We start from the raw sequence: 15,472 nt of genomic DNA on the forward strand, positions 1-15,472 counted from the left end.
AAGCATTTACCAGGTCTTTCAGCTCCAGTGAAGGAGAAAGAATACCAAGAAATGTTTTAGGCAATGTGCGGGTGGTAGTTTTGGACTACAGCTTCCCTAAGTCCCATTCAACCTGGTCATTGAGTAGAGATGATGGACTTTGTAGTCCAAAATATATAAAAGGCACCATACTGGTTCAGTATAACATTGCCTTCAGAAAAGCCTGTATAACGTGTGCAAGCTTTTACAGCATTGTAACTGGTTGCTTTCAATAAGCTTGAAGGTTTCAGCCTTCTACATGCTTCAGTGTTTTTCCCCTGCAGGAAGCTGCAATCTTTCCCTTCTTTCCTGAGCTGACAGCAGGCCATTGACCCGATTCCTCTGTGCTTTATGGCCATTCACTAACTGCAAGACTTCTTGCCATGGAGCAGCAGTTAAGCCCACACAGTTGTACTCTTGTAATCTCATGAACCTTTGAAAGGCCTTGTTTGCTAATATTCCTCCTGTTTTCATATGTGTGTATTTACATGTATAAGAATGCTCTGTGCAAATCTGATCACCCTATCTCCTGTTCATTGCTTAATGGGGTGTAATGTGATCTCCCATGGGCCAAAGAACTGGAGGGGCCCTGGATAGAGAAATAGGTGCCTGCAGCTTTGCATAAAAGTAGGTGGTGTAGCCACTGGAAGAAAAGTTGTGAATACAGGAAATAGTTCAGTAGCTGCCCCTGCCAATGGCATAGACCAAGTACTCCTTGTGTAGTTTACTTGTGCCTCTGTTCAACCTCTGACAAATTACAAAGACACCACAAAAGTGCTGGCTTTCTCCACTATAGAAACCTCATAATACTTGGTCTGTTAGGTGTCTTTGCTAGTGAGCGTATTGGCTCCCCTACCCTTTCTTCATTATCAGCAAAGAGCAACTGTCTGAGTTAAACAAACAGCTTGCAGATAAATTGACTTCCAGGTTGCTTGTTCCAAGGCTAGAATTTTATGAGCTGTTTTGCCACTGGGCTGTCTTTCCTGGGCTGTAAATGGAGGGTGTGTGTACATACTCCTTGGCAGTGACCCCTGCCATATCCTGAAACCTGATTACACACCTGAAGCCTTGGTGCCTTGGTACAGGCTGGGTTAATGACTTTGTTTATACTGATAAGGACAATTGAGATAAAAGTAGTCCTCTAGGTCCTGGGTCTCCTGGCCCCGGCTGGCACCTTCATTGAGAAAACCTTTCTTTGGGCCACGTGAAGATTCGGTTTCTCCCCAGCCAATCGGTTCAGGGCAGGCTTGTTTTTCAATGAGCTGGCCGCTGCTTGTCAAAGGGAGGTCAAGGCTGCTGGAAGGGGTGGTTTCCAATCATCCCTTCAGGGGACTTATAAGTAGAGCTGGGAAATCGAAGCCACAGAAAAGACAGGAGAGGTGGAGAAGTGACAAAAACACCCCTGTAGCTGGAAGTACAAGAAACCTGTGGGGAAAGCGTTTATTTTTCAGATCGTGATCCTGTACATTCTGCTCTTACCTGGACATGGAGTGTGGCCCATGCCACCATGAAGAAAACCAAAATGCCATCCTTTACACCCTCCTGAGCCAGAACTTGACCCACCATAGGGGTGACCACAGCCTTTCTCAACAGAGCTGCATGTGCCACAAGCGCCGCACGGTCTGCCTCCAGACCCCACAAGCCACTTGCCAAGCCGCCTCTGATGTCTTAATGAAGACCATCAGCTTCATGAAGAACCTGCCTTCCTTCCAGCTCCTGCCTTGGGAAGACCAGCTCCTGCTGCTAGACAGCTGCTGGGCACCTCTCTTTCTTCTGGGGCTGGTCCAGGAGATGGTGACCTTTGAGGTCATGGAGACCCCAGCTCCCAGCATGCTGGAGAGGATCCTTCTCGATGGGTCCTGCAAAAGGCAGGCGCCCCAAAGGGCACAGCCCACCCTGGCCAGTGTACAGCGCCTCCAGTGTTGCTTGAACTCTTTCTGGAGCCTGGACCTGAGTCCGAAAGAGTATGCCTATCTGAAAGGTGCCATTCTTTTCAACCCTGGTAAGTCCAACTGAACTCTTGCACAGTAAGAGAGCCCTTGGGAAACAACCACATTTTTCATAGGCAGTATTATGGAAGGGTTGGAGTCATACTCTCTGAAACTCACTTGGAAAATATAGGCAATTTTTTCCATAAAGGTTGCAAACTGAGTAAATTTTTTATTGGTCCAATCTATTTTTTTCCTAGTTAGTCTAGTAAGTTTCTTTTTTTAAAAAATCACATTAAAAGGCCCATTTTAATAGCCAAAAGTACATTCTCTGTACACAAAGAATGGTGACTAACTCTGGGGGGGGGGGCAGGGAGGCAATGGAATATCTAACATGGCTAGATATAATTGAATTCAGAGTATTCCACGCTGCAACATTTTGTTGAAGCTTCTGCTTGTTTTTACATTATGTACATGTGTGTTGCAGCAGACATAATTGTAGAAGTTTTTTTCCCCTTTGGGGAAGATGACCCCCTTTTTAGCAAGGCATTTGCCATCAGCAGCTGTTACACACACTTGCAGTCAAGTTTCTTCTAAAACTGCAAACTAATGTCAACACTTTTTAGGTGATTCCCACCCACCCACCCCAAAAATTAAGTAATCAATGAAACGTTGGCTTTTCATGTTCTAATCCAACAAGGGCTTCATAGTACACCTGCGAGCCTACACTGTACAAACAAATGAGTCATCCTGGGCTGTGTGTAATCTTTCACCTAAAAACTTTGTAAGGTTCACATATCTTTTTCCTCCAGTGTCGTGGAAGAAAAAATTCCAGGGCAGCTCTTTACAGGAGAATAGCAATAGCAAGTACATTTCTATACCGCTTACCAGTGCACTTAATCACTCCCTAAGCGGTTTACAAAGTGTAAGCTGATTACCCCCAATAACTATTAGAGCCTATAAGCATCATATTTTCCAAGAAGCTGTTAATTATAGGGCTAGACATGCTTATCCTCAAGACAAGAACTGCATCACACCTAAGGCCATTCTGTACGAATAAATACAAGGAGTAGTAAGGGGACAGAAGGATCCAGCATGGTTTGAGTATTGGACTACAACTCTGGAGACCAGGGTTCAAATCCCTGCTTAGCTTTAGAAAACTATGTTATAGGGATGTCTTAAGTCAGAAACTACTTGAGGTCATGCAACAACAGCAATAAGGGGACAGAACATGTTTTTGAAGCATTACTGCTCACAATTTGCCAGCCCCTTAAAGGATGCCTCAAGCTATGAATGTTAAAGTGAGGACTTCACCCATCCTTACCATACTGTTGCTGAAAAATCCTATATTCACTATATGGGTGAAAGGCACCATAGCATCAAGAACTTGACACAGGATTCGAGACTTGCTGAGACTCATGGAAAGCTATGTAGAGAGATCTTGTAGCACCTTTGAGACTTAACTGAAAGAAAAAAGTTGGCAGTGTGAGCTTTCGTAGTCTACTTCTTCCGATACACTTGGTGGAGTGGAAGCCAGGGACAGACATATATATGCCATTGGTATGTGAGAATGTAAATTCAAATTAAAAATCTTTTGTGTATGGAAATAAAGTGGCAAGTCCAGTTTTAACTATGGTCGTTTTTGAACAAAGGCATTGGGAATTAGGAAAGATGTGGGTAGAGAGGCACTGATATTTAGCTGTGAGAAGGTGATGTGCCTGGTATATGAGAGAAAAGGGTAGAAAGAGGCACTCTGAAAGCCTTCCTCTGTTTACAAAGGACAGTGTGTAATCTTGTTTAAATAAAAAAGAACACTGGGCACATTGCATTTTTTAAAAGTACTATATACATTAAAATGAATTACAATGGGCCCTTTATATCCACCAGGGTTCAGTCCCATTGTATACAATGTGGTAGTAAAATGGTGTCCCTTATTAAAAAAGAAGGGAGGAATAGACTGAACTTTTAGCTTTTTTAAATAACGCAACAATAGTAAATTTGAAAAGCATGCCGGTTGGGTGTTTTACATGTTGGTTTGGGCTGCGTTTATACTGGCTTGGGACTCTAATACATCTTCATGATCTTGATAGAAACATGAACCAAGTGCACACTTGAATGCATTCAGGTTCATCTCCTTCCAGGATTCAAGGTGAAATTTGCACAGTCTATGCTTAATCTGGATTTTCTTCTCCTCCTTCAGACATACCTGGCCTTAAAGCTTCCTCCTACATTGAAAGCCTGCAGAAGGAAGCTCAGAGAGCACTCCAAGAAGTCTTGGCGCTTCTCCACCTGGAGGATCAAGGCCGCTTTGCCCGCATCTTGCTGATTTCCTCCTCCTTGAAGTCCATCCCTCCGGCCCTCATTACTGACCTGTTCTTTCAGCCGATCATTGGCAACACGGACATTCTCGAACTGCTCTCTGATATGTTGCTCATGAAATAGCTCCTCTCTGAAGTCCCCCTTCGGAGTATGCATCAAACACATTGCTTTTTGCTCAATTCCAAGGTGGGGAGATGGCTGACATGGACCATGCAGTGGACGAGGGCATCCCAACAAGGACTTTGCAGACGGAGGCCATTGGCTTGACAGATGATTTTTGCACAGACTTTCAAAACACAAGACAACACAAAACACAAGAAGGAAAACTGCATTAATTCTGCAGTGTGGAGCAACCAAATTATAGTAGGGTCTCTCTATCTTTTGCTGTTTGGCCTTTGATTTTCATGCCACTACGAACAGTTACGGTCAGAAACCTTCATTCCTTTTATCACTGAATCTATTCCACAGCTGATGAAATTACTGCCTGTCATCTTGTGTCATCCAGTCTAGTAACTTCTCATCCCTTTAATTCATTGTTGTTGTTGTGTGCCTGTGTTTCTGACCTAAGGCAACCCTATCATGGGGTTTTCTTCGCAGGTTTCTACAGAGGAGGTTTGCCATTGCCACCCTCAGAGGATGTCACCCAGTGGGTTTTAGTGGCCAAGCTGAGATTCGAACCCTGCTCCTCAGAGTCCAACACTCAAACCACAACATCTGTCATATCATTATTGTACCGGCTCCCGATGTCATTATTTTATGCACACCTCCTTGTGATTTGTATGTGATAAGATATGCTAATTTATTATTTTTGTAAGAAAAACACAAATAAAAATGTTTTGCAATGTAACTATTGGCTATTGTCATTATGGAGATTAAGGGGATTTGGGTTTAGCCATGTTTTGGAACCATTTGTCCCATGTAAAGAAATACATAGACTAAATGGAAACAGGTTCCAATGATGGGCAAGAAAGGTGGCGAACCGTATGGTCTGGAAAATAAGTCCTTTGCACATTGGTTGAAAGGACTGAGGTTCACCTGGAGGGCCAGAGCTCACCCTGAAGAGCTACATCTTTACCTTCAAAGTAAACATGCTGCCAAACATGGAGCTATGAGGAATTTGAAGCCACTAATACCTAAATAATAATTCAAGTGTCTCCATTAAATTTTTCTTCCGTTTACTAATTCCTAGCATTGTAGAGAGTAAGGTCCAAAACACACTGCAGAAATCATCACCCAGTTTGGGACATCTTCAACTGCCCTGGCTCAATGCTAGGGAATTCTGGGAAGTATAGTTTTGTGAGACATTGAGCCTTCTCTGTCAGAGAGCTCTGGTGCTCTTTGTGTTGGGAATGTGTAGTTTTACGCAGTCCTTCAGCCTCCTCTACCCTTTAGCCTCCTCTGCCCTTTGTGTTGAGATTTGTAGTTTTACACGGTTCTTTATCATTTTGCCTTCTCTGCCCTTTGTGTCGATCCCTCACAAAACTACAACTCCCAGGATTCGGCAGCAGGATGAGAACCATGACAGTCAAAGTGTGGATCGTGTAGATGCACCACCAACAACAGAAGAATGGATCATCAAATTAATTGACTTATCAATCATGGATAAGATTACAAACCAACTGAATCATAAATCCCCTAAAGAATACGAGGAGCGATGGGAAGAAAAAGCATCCAAATTATGGAAATAACATCTTGAAATGAAAATAAAAACTTGAAATGATAATAAAAAGAAGAACTGGAATAATAATTAGATGATGATGATGATAATTAGATGATTATTATTAGTAGTAGTAATAGTAATTAGAACCGATTTTGTTTAAGACATAGATATAAAAAAGGAAAGTTTATATGAAATAAAATACTGATGGGTATCTCATCCTTATATATGTATTAATATATAATAGATAATATACATATATATTATTACGGACAGGTAGAAATTTTTTAGTTTTAAACCTTTATGAAGGGGAAAATGCAAGACAAACAAGTGCATTGAAAATAATCCACTTGTTTTGGATGTAGTTGGGAAGCCAGTAAGTGAAATAAGAATTTTAGGATGAAAGGAAGAACAAAACGTAAAGAAGAAATGTTGTATGTAATGTATGTAATGTATAACTATTTGTTTATCTTTTATGTTTTTTGTTTGTTTGTTTGTGGCTGTGTCTAATAAAATCCAGTAAAGATGGAGGGACCTCTTTACTTTTACTATCTCTATAGTCACAGCTATAGGGTCACGTGGTGCGACATCCGGGTCACGTGCGCTCCTCCGCCATTTCTTCCTTTGTCCTCCGTCGCAATCATGATGACGCAACCGTTCACGTGATTTGCGTGTGGCGTTTCAAGATGGCGTCTGATTTGTGTTCTTTCCCCGCCGGAGGCCGCTTCTGCCTGGTAAGCGGCATCCCCGCCCGGCTCCGCTCCGCCGACCTCCGCTGCTTCTTCAGCCACTTCGTCGAAGGCGGAGGCTTCCTCTGCTTCCACTACAGGCACCGCCCCGAGAGAGAAGGGAAGCCCGGAGGCCCAGGGCCCACCTGCTGCTGCCTGGCCCTGCTCCGTCCCGGATGCTCCCGGCGCCGCCTCCTCCGCATGTACTCCGGGAAGCGCTGGGTCGACAAGGAGGGAGAGAGCCTCCCCGGAAGGTGCCTCATCCGGAGGGTCCGCGTCGCCCCGGATCAAGGTACGGCGCCTCAGGACATCTCTATGGGGCATGAAATGGCAGGGATTCCCCATAAGGAAGCATTGGGAATGTTTGCCCATAGGGAAGCATTGGGGAATAGTGGCCCATTGGGAAATATTGTCCATAGGGAAACATAGGGGAATACTTGCCCATAGGGAAGCATTGGAGAATAGTAGCCCATTGGGAACCATAGGGGAATACTTGCCCATTGGAGGATACTTGCCCATAGGGAATCACTGGGGGGATATTTACCCATAGGAGAGCATTGGAGAAGAGTTGCCCATAGAGAAACCATTCTTGTCCCATAAGAGAACATTTGCCCATAGAGAATCATTGGAGAATATTTGCCCATAGGGAAGCATTGGGAATAGTAGCTCATTTGGGAACCATAGGGGAATACTTGCCCATAAGAAAACATTGGAGGATACTTGCCCATAGGGAATCACTGGGGGGATATTTACCCATAGGGAAGCATTGGAGAAGAGTTACCCATAGAGAAACCATTCTTGTCCCATAAGAGAACATTTGCCCATAGAGAATCATTGGAGAATACTTGCCCATAGGGAAGCATTGGGGAATATTTGCCCATAGGGAATCATTGGAAAATACTTGCCCATAAGAAAGCATGGGAGGATACATATCCCCCCCACTACCCTATAATAAAATAACATGAACAATTAAAACAATTAGATAAACATCAAGCCAGTCAGAGAAGGGGGAGGGCAATTTGGGTGTTCTCTGTGATAATCCACTTCTATGGTAGACTGGGTGGATTATTCAGGGAAAGCTGATCCATCTTGACAGCCCTTTTAAAGCTGTCAAGATTGGCAATATTTTCGGATCTCTTCTGACAGGCCAGTCCATAATTTGGGAGTGGCCAATGAGGAGGCCCTCTGGGTAACCATCGTCAACCTGATCTTTATTGGTTGAGGAAGGTTTTTCCCAGAGGAGAATACTTGCCCATAGAGAATCATTGGGGAATGCTTGCATATTGGGGACTTCTTTTAATCCACTCTGTTTATCTGCTTTCTCACAGATGGTGACACATTCGCCTATAAAACCAAAAAGGAGCAACACAGAATGTCGAGTGAAACTTTCACGCAAAGTGATTTAAAACATCTCCCTGAACTAAATCCTCCTGCATTCATGCCTCATGGAAATGTTGGAACCCCTTTGAGAGTCTTCTTGGATCTCATCAGAGCTTGCCGGATGCCTTCCAGTGTTATCCGGAAGTTGCAGTTGCAGTTCCCCAAGTCTGGTTCTTCTCGCAGGTATGGGAAAGTGCCATTTATATATGAGGAAACTGAGACTGTTCTGGAGGAAGAGCGAGTATATACAGCTACCGGTGAGGAAATAACCGAAGGAGAGCACCTGCCAAGAGAAGGAATGGCTAACCAAGGCAGTAACACTGAGGAGAAAGACTGGGACGATTCGGTGAAGGAAGAAGCTGCAAAGTCTCCAATGAGCAGTGTAAGTGGTTTTCTCTTGTTAGAAGATGAGAAAACATGTTTTTAGCTTTGGTTAGTTGTAATTATGTTTACTTTAAGAAAGGAAAAATGAGTTTGTGAATATTTAGTGTTTCTCTGTTGTTGTGTGCTTTCAAGTCATTGCTTTCCATAAAGCAGAGTGTAATACTTCAACTGAGGGGCTATCCGCACTGCAGAAATAATCCATCTTGACGCCACTTTAATTACAATGGCTCAATGCTATGAAATTCTGGGAACTGTAGTGTTGTGAAACATTTAGCCTTCTCTGTCTGAGAGCTTTGGGGCCATATAGCCTCAGTTCCCAGAATTCCATAGCATTGAGCCATAGCAGTTAAACTGGGGTAAAACTGGATTATTTCTGCAGTGTAGATGCATCCTATGAGACACTGTCTGTGCTTAAGAAAGGAATCTTCCTGATTCTACAGTACTGGGTGTTCTTTTGAAGCAAAGCTAGAATTACATAGCAACATTGAAATAGAAATGACACCTAGCTCAGAGGCCATGCCAGCAGAAGACATGAGTAAAGCTCACTCTTGGTCTATCCATCTGTAGAGATTCCAGACCAATTTTCTAGCAAGCTCTTCACTCCTGGCTGATTGCAAAAGAAATTTCCACTACTAGAATTATTGAAGTAAGTTAATGGAAGGAGACTTGATTCCATCTTTAAATGTTCTGTTCTTATCTTCCTTCACCTCTCTGCTACAGGATGATGATGATGATAGATGTGAAGAATGGGAGAGACATGAGGCTTTGCATGAAGATGTCACAAGCCAGGAACGCATCAAGGAACGTCTGTATGAGGAGGAAATTGAACTGAAATGGGAAAAGGGAGGCTCTGGGTTGGTGTTCTATACAGATGCACAGTACTGGCAAGAAGAAGAAGGAGGAGGAGGTAACCATAACCAAAGTCTTCTTAGCTTTTGTGAATTCTTTTTTAATCCTGGTCCAGTTAGTCATCTTGCAAGAGCCCTTGTGTTAATGATGGAAATATTAGATAATCTGAGCCCTTCGGTGCAGAAATATTAAAGATTGCTCCTGGCATATTTCTTGTTTGATTTCTACAGGAAACTGCTTCTTCCTTCACGTAACTCTCCAGTCCTCTGGTACTTAGCTTTCTTTGGTTGCAAGGCCATTGTTACTTGCTGTTGCCTACTTCCATTGCCCATTGCTTGCATTTTACTTGCCTCCCTGTTGCATCAGTTCCATCCTGGTGCACATGTGCCTAGGTTGCACAAGAAAGGAGAGATTATTTCCAGGCCTCTACCCAATACTTTAGTCTTAATGGGAACCTCTGAGAGCCTTTAGGGCAGAAGAGCGGGGTATAAATGCCGTAAATAAATAAATAAACCTGTTCACAATGATAAGTCCTTTTATGAAAGCGAAAACTACAGAGTTTGGAGTCTCCCAAAGCTGAGAAATAATGGGGTAGGTTAAAACTTTCTAAGCTAAGCCTATGTTTAATCAAAGAGGGTTAGCTGAAGAGAGCGCTGTCTCTACCACCAGTCAGTTCTAGCTAGCTGCCAAACTTGGAGGGTCCTTTGCAGCAACAAACTATAGGACACCATAATTCTGGAGAAATACAAAAATGTGAAACGATGCACTGGACTAGAGCAGGAATAGGCAACTTGTGGCCCTCCAGATGTCTTTGGATTGCAACTGCCATAGACATAGCTACCACAGCCAGTAGTAAAAGATTATGGAATTGCATATCTGCAGTTCAGCAACATCTGAAAAGTCACAAGTCTGCTTCCTACCCCACTTCAGAGAATTATCAACTGAGTGACCCTGGAGAGCCTAAGCTTGACTAAGCCTGGCAAGTGATCCAGGCACCCATAAGGAGACAAACAGCAGAAAGTCTCTTTTGTCCGGGTTTGAACCAAAAGAGACCCCCACAGAGGGAATATGGGGACAGCTGGAGTAGAGTCTCAGTAGATGGTCTTAATAAGCAGGAAAAGAAAATAGCCCTTTATGTGCTTCCATTCTTTGAAACTATGGCCTGTTACAGACTGCCAAAATAAAGCTGCTTCGGATCTCTTTGGAGGTATGCTATTTAAATGATGCATGGGTCCTAAGAGTGCGGAGGTCGCGCCAAAGCCACACTCCATTCCTAAGCACTGGAGTGCAGCTTTGGTGCAGATTCTTAAGATGCAGTCTGTAACAAGCCTATGTTAATTGAATCTGAGATTCTTAAGATACCTCAGGTATGAGTATCTGCTGAGCTGATAACATACTAATGATTTGACATGTAACTTTTCTTTTGATAGATTTTGATGAGCAGACAGCAGATGACTGGGATGTAGATATGAGCATCTACTATGACAAAGGTATTTGAAATAAATATATCCATTATTGATGCTAGGGATGTGGAGAACTTAAGTTAGTGTAGCACACATTATAAGGAGTTGCTGGGGGGTGCAGTCTATCAGATATTTTCGGTATCTGTTCTGGCCTGGATGAGACATTACAAGGGTGTTGCACTGTGGTCCTTTAATCTTCCAAGCACAATTCAAGGTAGAAAGTATCTATGTCTGTTGATGACTCTACCTCCCATGCACACTTTGGTCAGCCTTCAGTGGAAGTACTACAAGAGCTGATGTGACACACATAAGCCAGTCCTTCTTCTAACACCCCTCACCTCAACATCTCAACATGCCATACTGCTTCTAGCATGTGTGCTCAGATTGGCACAGGACACCACAAAAATCTTTCATCATAGTTTGTATTGCTATCCTCTGTTTTTACCAGTGATCAGAAACCATTTTCTACTTCCCATCCCTTTTCTAGGTCAACTTATCTACCCCTGGTTCTTCCTCGGGCTTCTTCAAAGTAGCTCTGGCTCCAGTTGGAAGTTGGTTTCTTAGTTGGAGGCACCCTTTGACCTGATCTCCTTTTAACTAGAAGTGCTCAGGGCCATCTGTTAACATTGAAGCATATACATTTGTCTTCCCACTCAGCCAGCCATTCCCAACCTGGTCCTATTGGATGTTTTGGGCTGCAACTTTTGATTTTAGAAGATCTAGCACAAGACATCTGATAGCACCTAACTGGAAAGGCTTAAATCCCGTTGCTCTCTTAATGGCTAGACAGAGCCATGAAGACCTCTGATAGCACCACGTTAGGGGATTGTTTCAATGAGCTATAGGTTCTCCCCTGTCTTCTAGACCTTTTGGCTTTCTACCCCTTTGGGGCAGCAGCAGAGAATTATGTGGGATTTCTCTTCATTCCAGATGGTGGGGACAAGGATGCTCGGGATTTGGTCCGGATGCGGTTTGAGCAGAGACTTCGGGATGGTTTGGAAGATGGGTCTGTTCTGGGACAAACAATTGGGGACTTTGAAAAATATACCAAGGTAAGAATTGAAATTACATGAAGGAATGGAAAGGATCTTTGGAGCTTATAGTAGAGCAGATTTTGAAGAGCCAAGCTTGCTTCAGTTTTTAAGGCCACACTGGCCTGGGTCAGTGGCATCACTAGGGGTGTGTGGAGTATGAGGACCGCAACAGGTGACACCCTAACAAGGGTGTATATGTAAATACATTTAGGTTGTGGATATGATATTGCAATTTGAAGGTATAATTTTAATTTTGCTAGTTGTTTATGCCATGACAATTAGCATTACATTCAATGATATATGGGAATTATGATTTACAAGTCACATTAATGCAAAAAAGCATTATGTATGGTGTGAAATGGGAAGAAGTCAATGGGGGTGGGGGAGTTACACCATGAGTTACTACACCGGGTTATCCCTACCCTAGGGACCCCACTGGCCTGGGTCTGAGGACTGGAACTGAATGTGTGCATATAATATACAAGGCTTTTGCAGCAATGATGTCCTTACTATATTGGATTTCCTAATAAAAAGCATTCCAGCCATCTTTTCTTTGGTCCTGGTTAATAATACTGAAACTTGATATAACTGGAAATGGGATTTTTTTCCTCTTGAATCAATTGTCTGTTGCTTTAGAAATTCTTTTTCTCTTCTTCAGGGTATCGGCAGGAAAGTGATGGAGAAGCAGGGCTGGACTGAGGGCCTTGGTCTGGGAAGCAACAATTCAGGGATGGCTGAAGCACTGGCCAACGAGGGCCAGAATCCCAAATGCAAGAGGGGTTTGGGGTAAGCGTTGTACATTTCCCTTAAAAAATACATGGTCTCCTGGTCTAAAGTTTGTGATTTTGAGCTCTGTTTTAAATTGGTCTCGGCCAGAATGGCACAAATGTACGATCCAAGTGGATTCCCAAAGCCTTTTCTTGCAAAATTATTGCTTTCGTGCCAGATAATACAATTGTGTGTGCCAACTTAGTTATGAATGGAGCATTTTATATTACTATTGTGTTAAATAAGATGCAAAAATCAGTATATTGCATATACTTCAGTTTTTCCAAACTCAGTTTCCCTCCAGAATAATACATTAAAAACAGGCTTTCCTCCTTGGCTTGAAAATATCAAGAAATCTTGCATCTCAGTTTTTCTTTCTCCCTCAGATTGCTGTTGTCACAAAAACACTATAAGGATCACACTGATTGAGAGTGAACATCATGCCTGAATGGGGATTTGAGTTCATTTGTCCTCAGTCGTAGTCCAGCATTCATGCTAGCCACTACACCACACTGGCAAAGGGGGGCAAGAAATTATGTGAGGAAAGAGTAGCACCTAGCAGTTGTACTTCTGTCCTTCCTCAATAGAACCAAAACCTCATTGGAGCTTTTTGTAGAAATCACCTCTGTACATTTAGGTCTCCCTCCACGATCCTTTGACCCTATGGGCAAAATGCATCTAAGCCCAAATAGAGAATTCATTCTCTGCAGAAATAGCCCTTTACATCAGAAAAGATGAGCAAAGCAAGAAATGCATTCCTAGGCATTTAAAAACAAAAATCTGCTAGTAACCACTTTGCTCATCTGATACTCATATTTGAAAAGCACAGTCTGTTGTCTTTCTTATTCAAATTAGCCACGCTTCCTAACTAGGCAATGTTTTGGAATAATTTTTAAATTTGCGGGTTCGTTCATGGGATCCAAGGATACACTGAACCCCATTCCTAGGCTGCTAACTGTCAACAGGCCACCCAATTCACCCAATCCCTCTGGGATATTCTGTAACCTGCATCTCTTACATGTAAAAAAGCTGGATCATATGGTTGTCAGGGCAAACACAATTTGTCTTCACTCTGCTATGTCTCTGAAAATTTTGACTCTCCCTCTCCTTTCCTGTAGGTACCACGGTGAGAAGCTCCAGACCTTTGTCAAGCCCAAGAAACTTCGTCAGGACGGCTGTGGACTGATCTCCACCATCTATGATGACCCGCATCCGGAGGACAGAAAAGAGCAACTGCTTCGGCGACAGCTACCAATCAACTTGAAGTATCGGCAAAATGTGGAGTTTGACCACAATGCGCACGGTTTTCATCAGAGCTCCAGTTCATCCTGAGGGACTGCCACCATTAACTGGCTTTTGGACTGTGCTTTTGCAGTAGCAAAAGTTGTTCTGTTGTGTGATTGTTTTTAAAAAAATTAAAAATTGTAATTATTTTTATTAGCCAAGCTGGAACAAATGGTAATTATTTTTATTAAAAATATGGTGAATAATATGTACCTGTCAATACATTTTCAAAAGGACTGAAGCCTACAGCTTTGTCTTTAGATACTCGAACCCCCCCTGGCTCAAGAAATCTACTAGGGCACGGTTTATGACTGAGATATCAGAAATGATCAGAAGCTCTATCAGTCTATGATGGTTCTAGGGTGCCTCTACATTGTAGAAATAATCCAGTTGGGCGCCACCACTGTAGCCTATGAAATCCTGGGATTCTGCCAAAGCATGATGGTGCCTCATCATACTACAAATCCTAGGATTCTGTAGTATGGAGCCATGCGGTTAAAGTGGTGTGAAACTGCATTATTTCTGCAGTGTAGACACACCCCTAGTAATCCTGAAGGACGCACTAATGAAGCTGCTCTTAGGTCTACATCTCTTAGTTATGGAAGACTATAAAGGAGTTTCTATTTCTATTCAAGATTGTGGAGCATGAATACCATGCGTTGGGGGGTGGTGGTAATTATTTAACACTGATTTAAGAACTATTGATCCTATTGGCTGTTGATCACTTGTACCATGGTACTCTTTTATCGTGGGTGGAATCTTCAGAAGGAAGAGGCCTATTATTAGGATGAGTTATGAGCAGAAAGCAATAGTGGACACCAGATCTCTCTGAGAGACCAGGCTGAATGCCTTGCCAAACCAGAAATCCCAAGATTACACAAGATGGAGCCATGGCAGCTAAACTGGTGTCAAACTGCTTTATTTCTGCAGAGTTGAAGAGCTGTGTAATGTGTTGCTATCAGACTAATGCCTGTTTCCACCCTACTTGACTTCTGTGGCCTCAGAAAGGATGCCAAAGACAACGCAAAAAGGCTTCAGTTGTGAACTCTGCCCTGCAGAGGGCAGTCGCCACTTGGCTTAGACTGAAGCATCCTGACCATCTCTGTAATGTATGGAGACTTCAGTGATGTGCGCCTACTTTTTTCTATCCGGAGCAGAATAAAGAATTAACAAACTTATCAATGAGCTTAGTGGAACTTCATGATGCTTTATTTCACTGTAGAGATACAATAGGTTAGAGCAATTCCATTATAACACATGTAAAGGATGAGTGGATGGCCTAACTGCAAAGGAATACGAGGCACCGCAAAATATGGGACATTCAAGAAAAATGTAGGAGATTGCAAAATATAAGCTAAAAATGCCAGTATAAATCTAAATTCACGCTTTCAAACTATGCTCTAAATGAAGAACGTTTTGAAATTCCTCCTGGAGTCCTAGAAATGGAAGAGATCCCCAAGGGCCATCCAGTCCAGCCGCTACTTCTGCCATACAGGAATAGATAGAGTCCTAGAGATGGAAGAGAGCCCCAAGGGCCATCCAGTCCAGCCCCCTCTTCTGCAATGCAATAATACATAGAGTCCTAGAGATGGAAGAGACCCCCGAGGGCCATCCAGTCCAGCCCCTTCTTCTGCCATGCAGGAATACATAGAGTCCTAGA

At 43.0% G+C, this 15,472-nt stretch overlaps 2 protein-coding genes across 3 annotated transcripts; both read left to right on the forward strand.

Annotated features, from left to right (window-relative positions):
* Positions 1-41: 41 nt before the first annotated feature.
* NR0B2 (nuclear receptor subfamily 0 group B member 2) lies at positions 42-5,112 on the forward strand. Its single transcript, XM_042439671.1, has 2 exons — positions 42-2,020; positions 4,147-5,112. Exons 1-2 carry the CDS (start codon positions 1,504-1,506, stop codon positions 4,386-4,388), a joined length of 759 nt encoding a protein of 252 aa, XP_042295605.1. The 5' UTR covers positions 42-1,503; the 3' UTR covers positions 4,389-5,112.
* A 1,433-nt stretch (positions 5,113-6,545) lies between these two features.
* GPATCH3 (G-patch domain containing 3) lies at positions 6,546-14,017 on the forward strand. 2 transcript variants are annotated; one of them, XM_042441056.1, is made up of 7 exons: positions 6,546-6,942; positions 7,979-8,412; positions 9,138-9,321; positions 10,694-10,753; positions 11,657-11,778; positions 12,419-12,546; positions 13,647-14,017. In XM_042441056.1, exons 1-7 carry the CDS (start codon positions 6,609-6,611, stop codon positions 13,858-13,860), a joined length of 1,476 nt encoding a protein of 491 aa, XP_042296990.1. In that variant the 5' UTR covers positions 6,546-6,608; the 3' UTR covers positions 13,861-14,017. The 2 variants fall into 2 exon arrangements, with proteins under 2 accessions (XP_042296990.1, XP_042296989.1); XM_042441055.1 differs by having other exon boundaries at positions 6,550-6,942; positions 9,135-9,321.
* The last annotated feature ends 1,455 nt before the right edge of the window (positions 14,018-15,472 follow it).

This window comes from Sceloporus undulatus, chromosome 9 (genome assembly GCF_019175285.1).
Source record: "Sceloporus undulatus isolate JIND9_A2432 ecotype Alabama chromosome 9, SceUnd_v1.1, whole genome shotgun sequence".
Lineage (NCBI taxonomy): Eukaryota > Metazoa > Chordata > Lepidosauria > Squamata > Phrynosomatidae > Sceloporus > Sceloporus undulatus.

What these genes read in the sequence shown, in the direction of transcription:
- NR0B2 (XM_042439671.1), top strand. Translation starts at nt 1,504, where the DNA reads ATGGAGTGTGGCCCATGCCACCATGAAGAAAACCAAAATGCCATCCTT. An exon ending in TGCCATTCTTTTCAACCCTG is followed by an intron (nt 2,021 to 4,146) that starts GTAAGTCCAACT and finishes CTCCTCCTTCAG; the next exon opens with ACATACCTGGCCTTAAAGCT.
- GPATCH3 (XM_042441055.1), top strand. Translation starts at nt 6,609, where the DNA reads ATGGCGTCTGATTTGTGTTCTTTCCCCGCCGGAGGCCGCTTCTGCCTG. An exon ending in CAAAGTCTCCAATGAGCAGT is followed by an intron (nt 8,413 to 9,134) that starts GTAAGTGGTTTT and finishes TCTCTGCTACAG; the next exon opens with GATGATGATGATGATAGATG. An exon ending in GAGCATCTACTATGACAAAG is followed by an intron (nt 10,754 to 11,656) that starts GTATTTGAAATA and finishes TCTTCATTCCAG; the next exon opens with ATGGTGGGGACAAGGATGCT.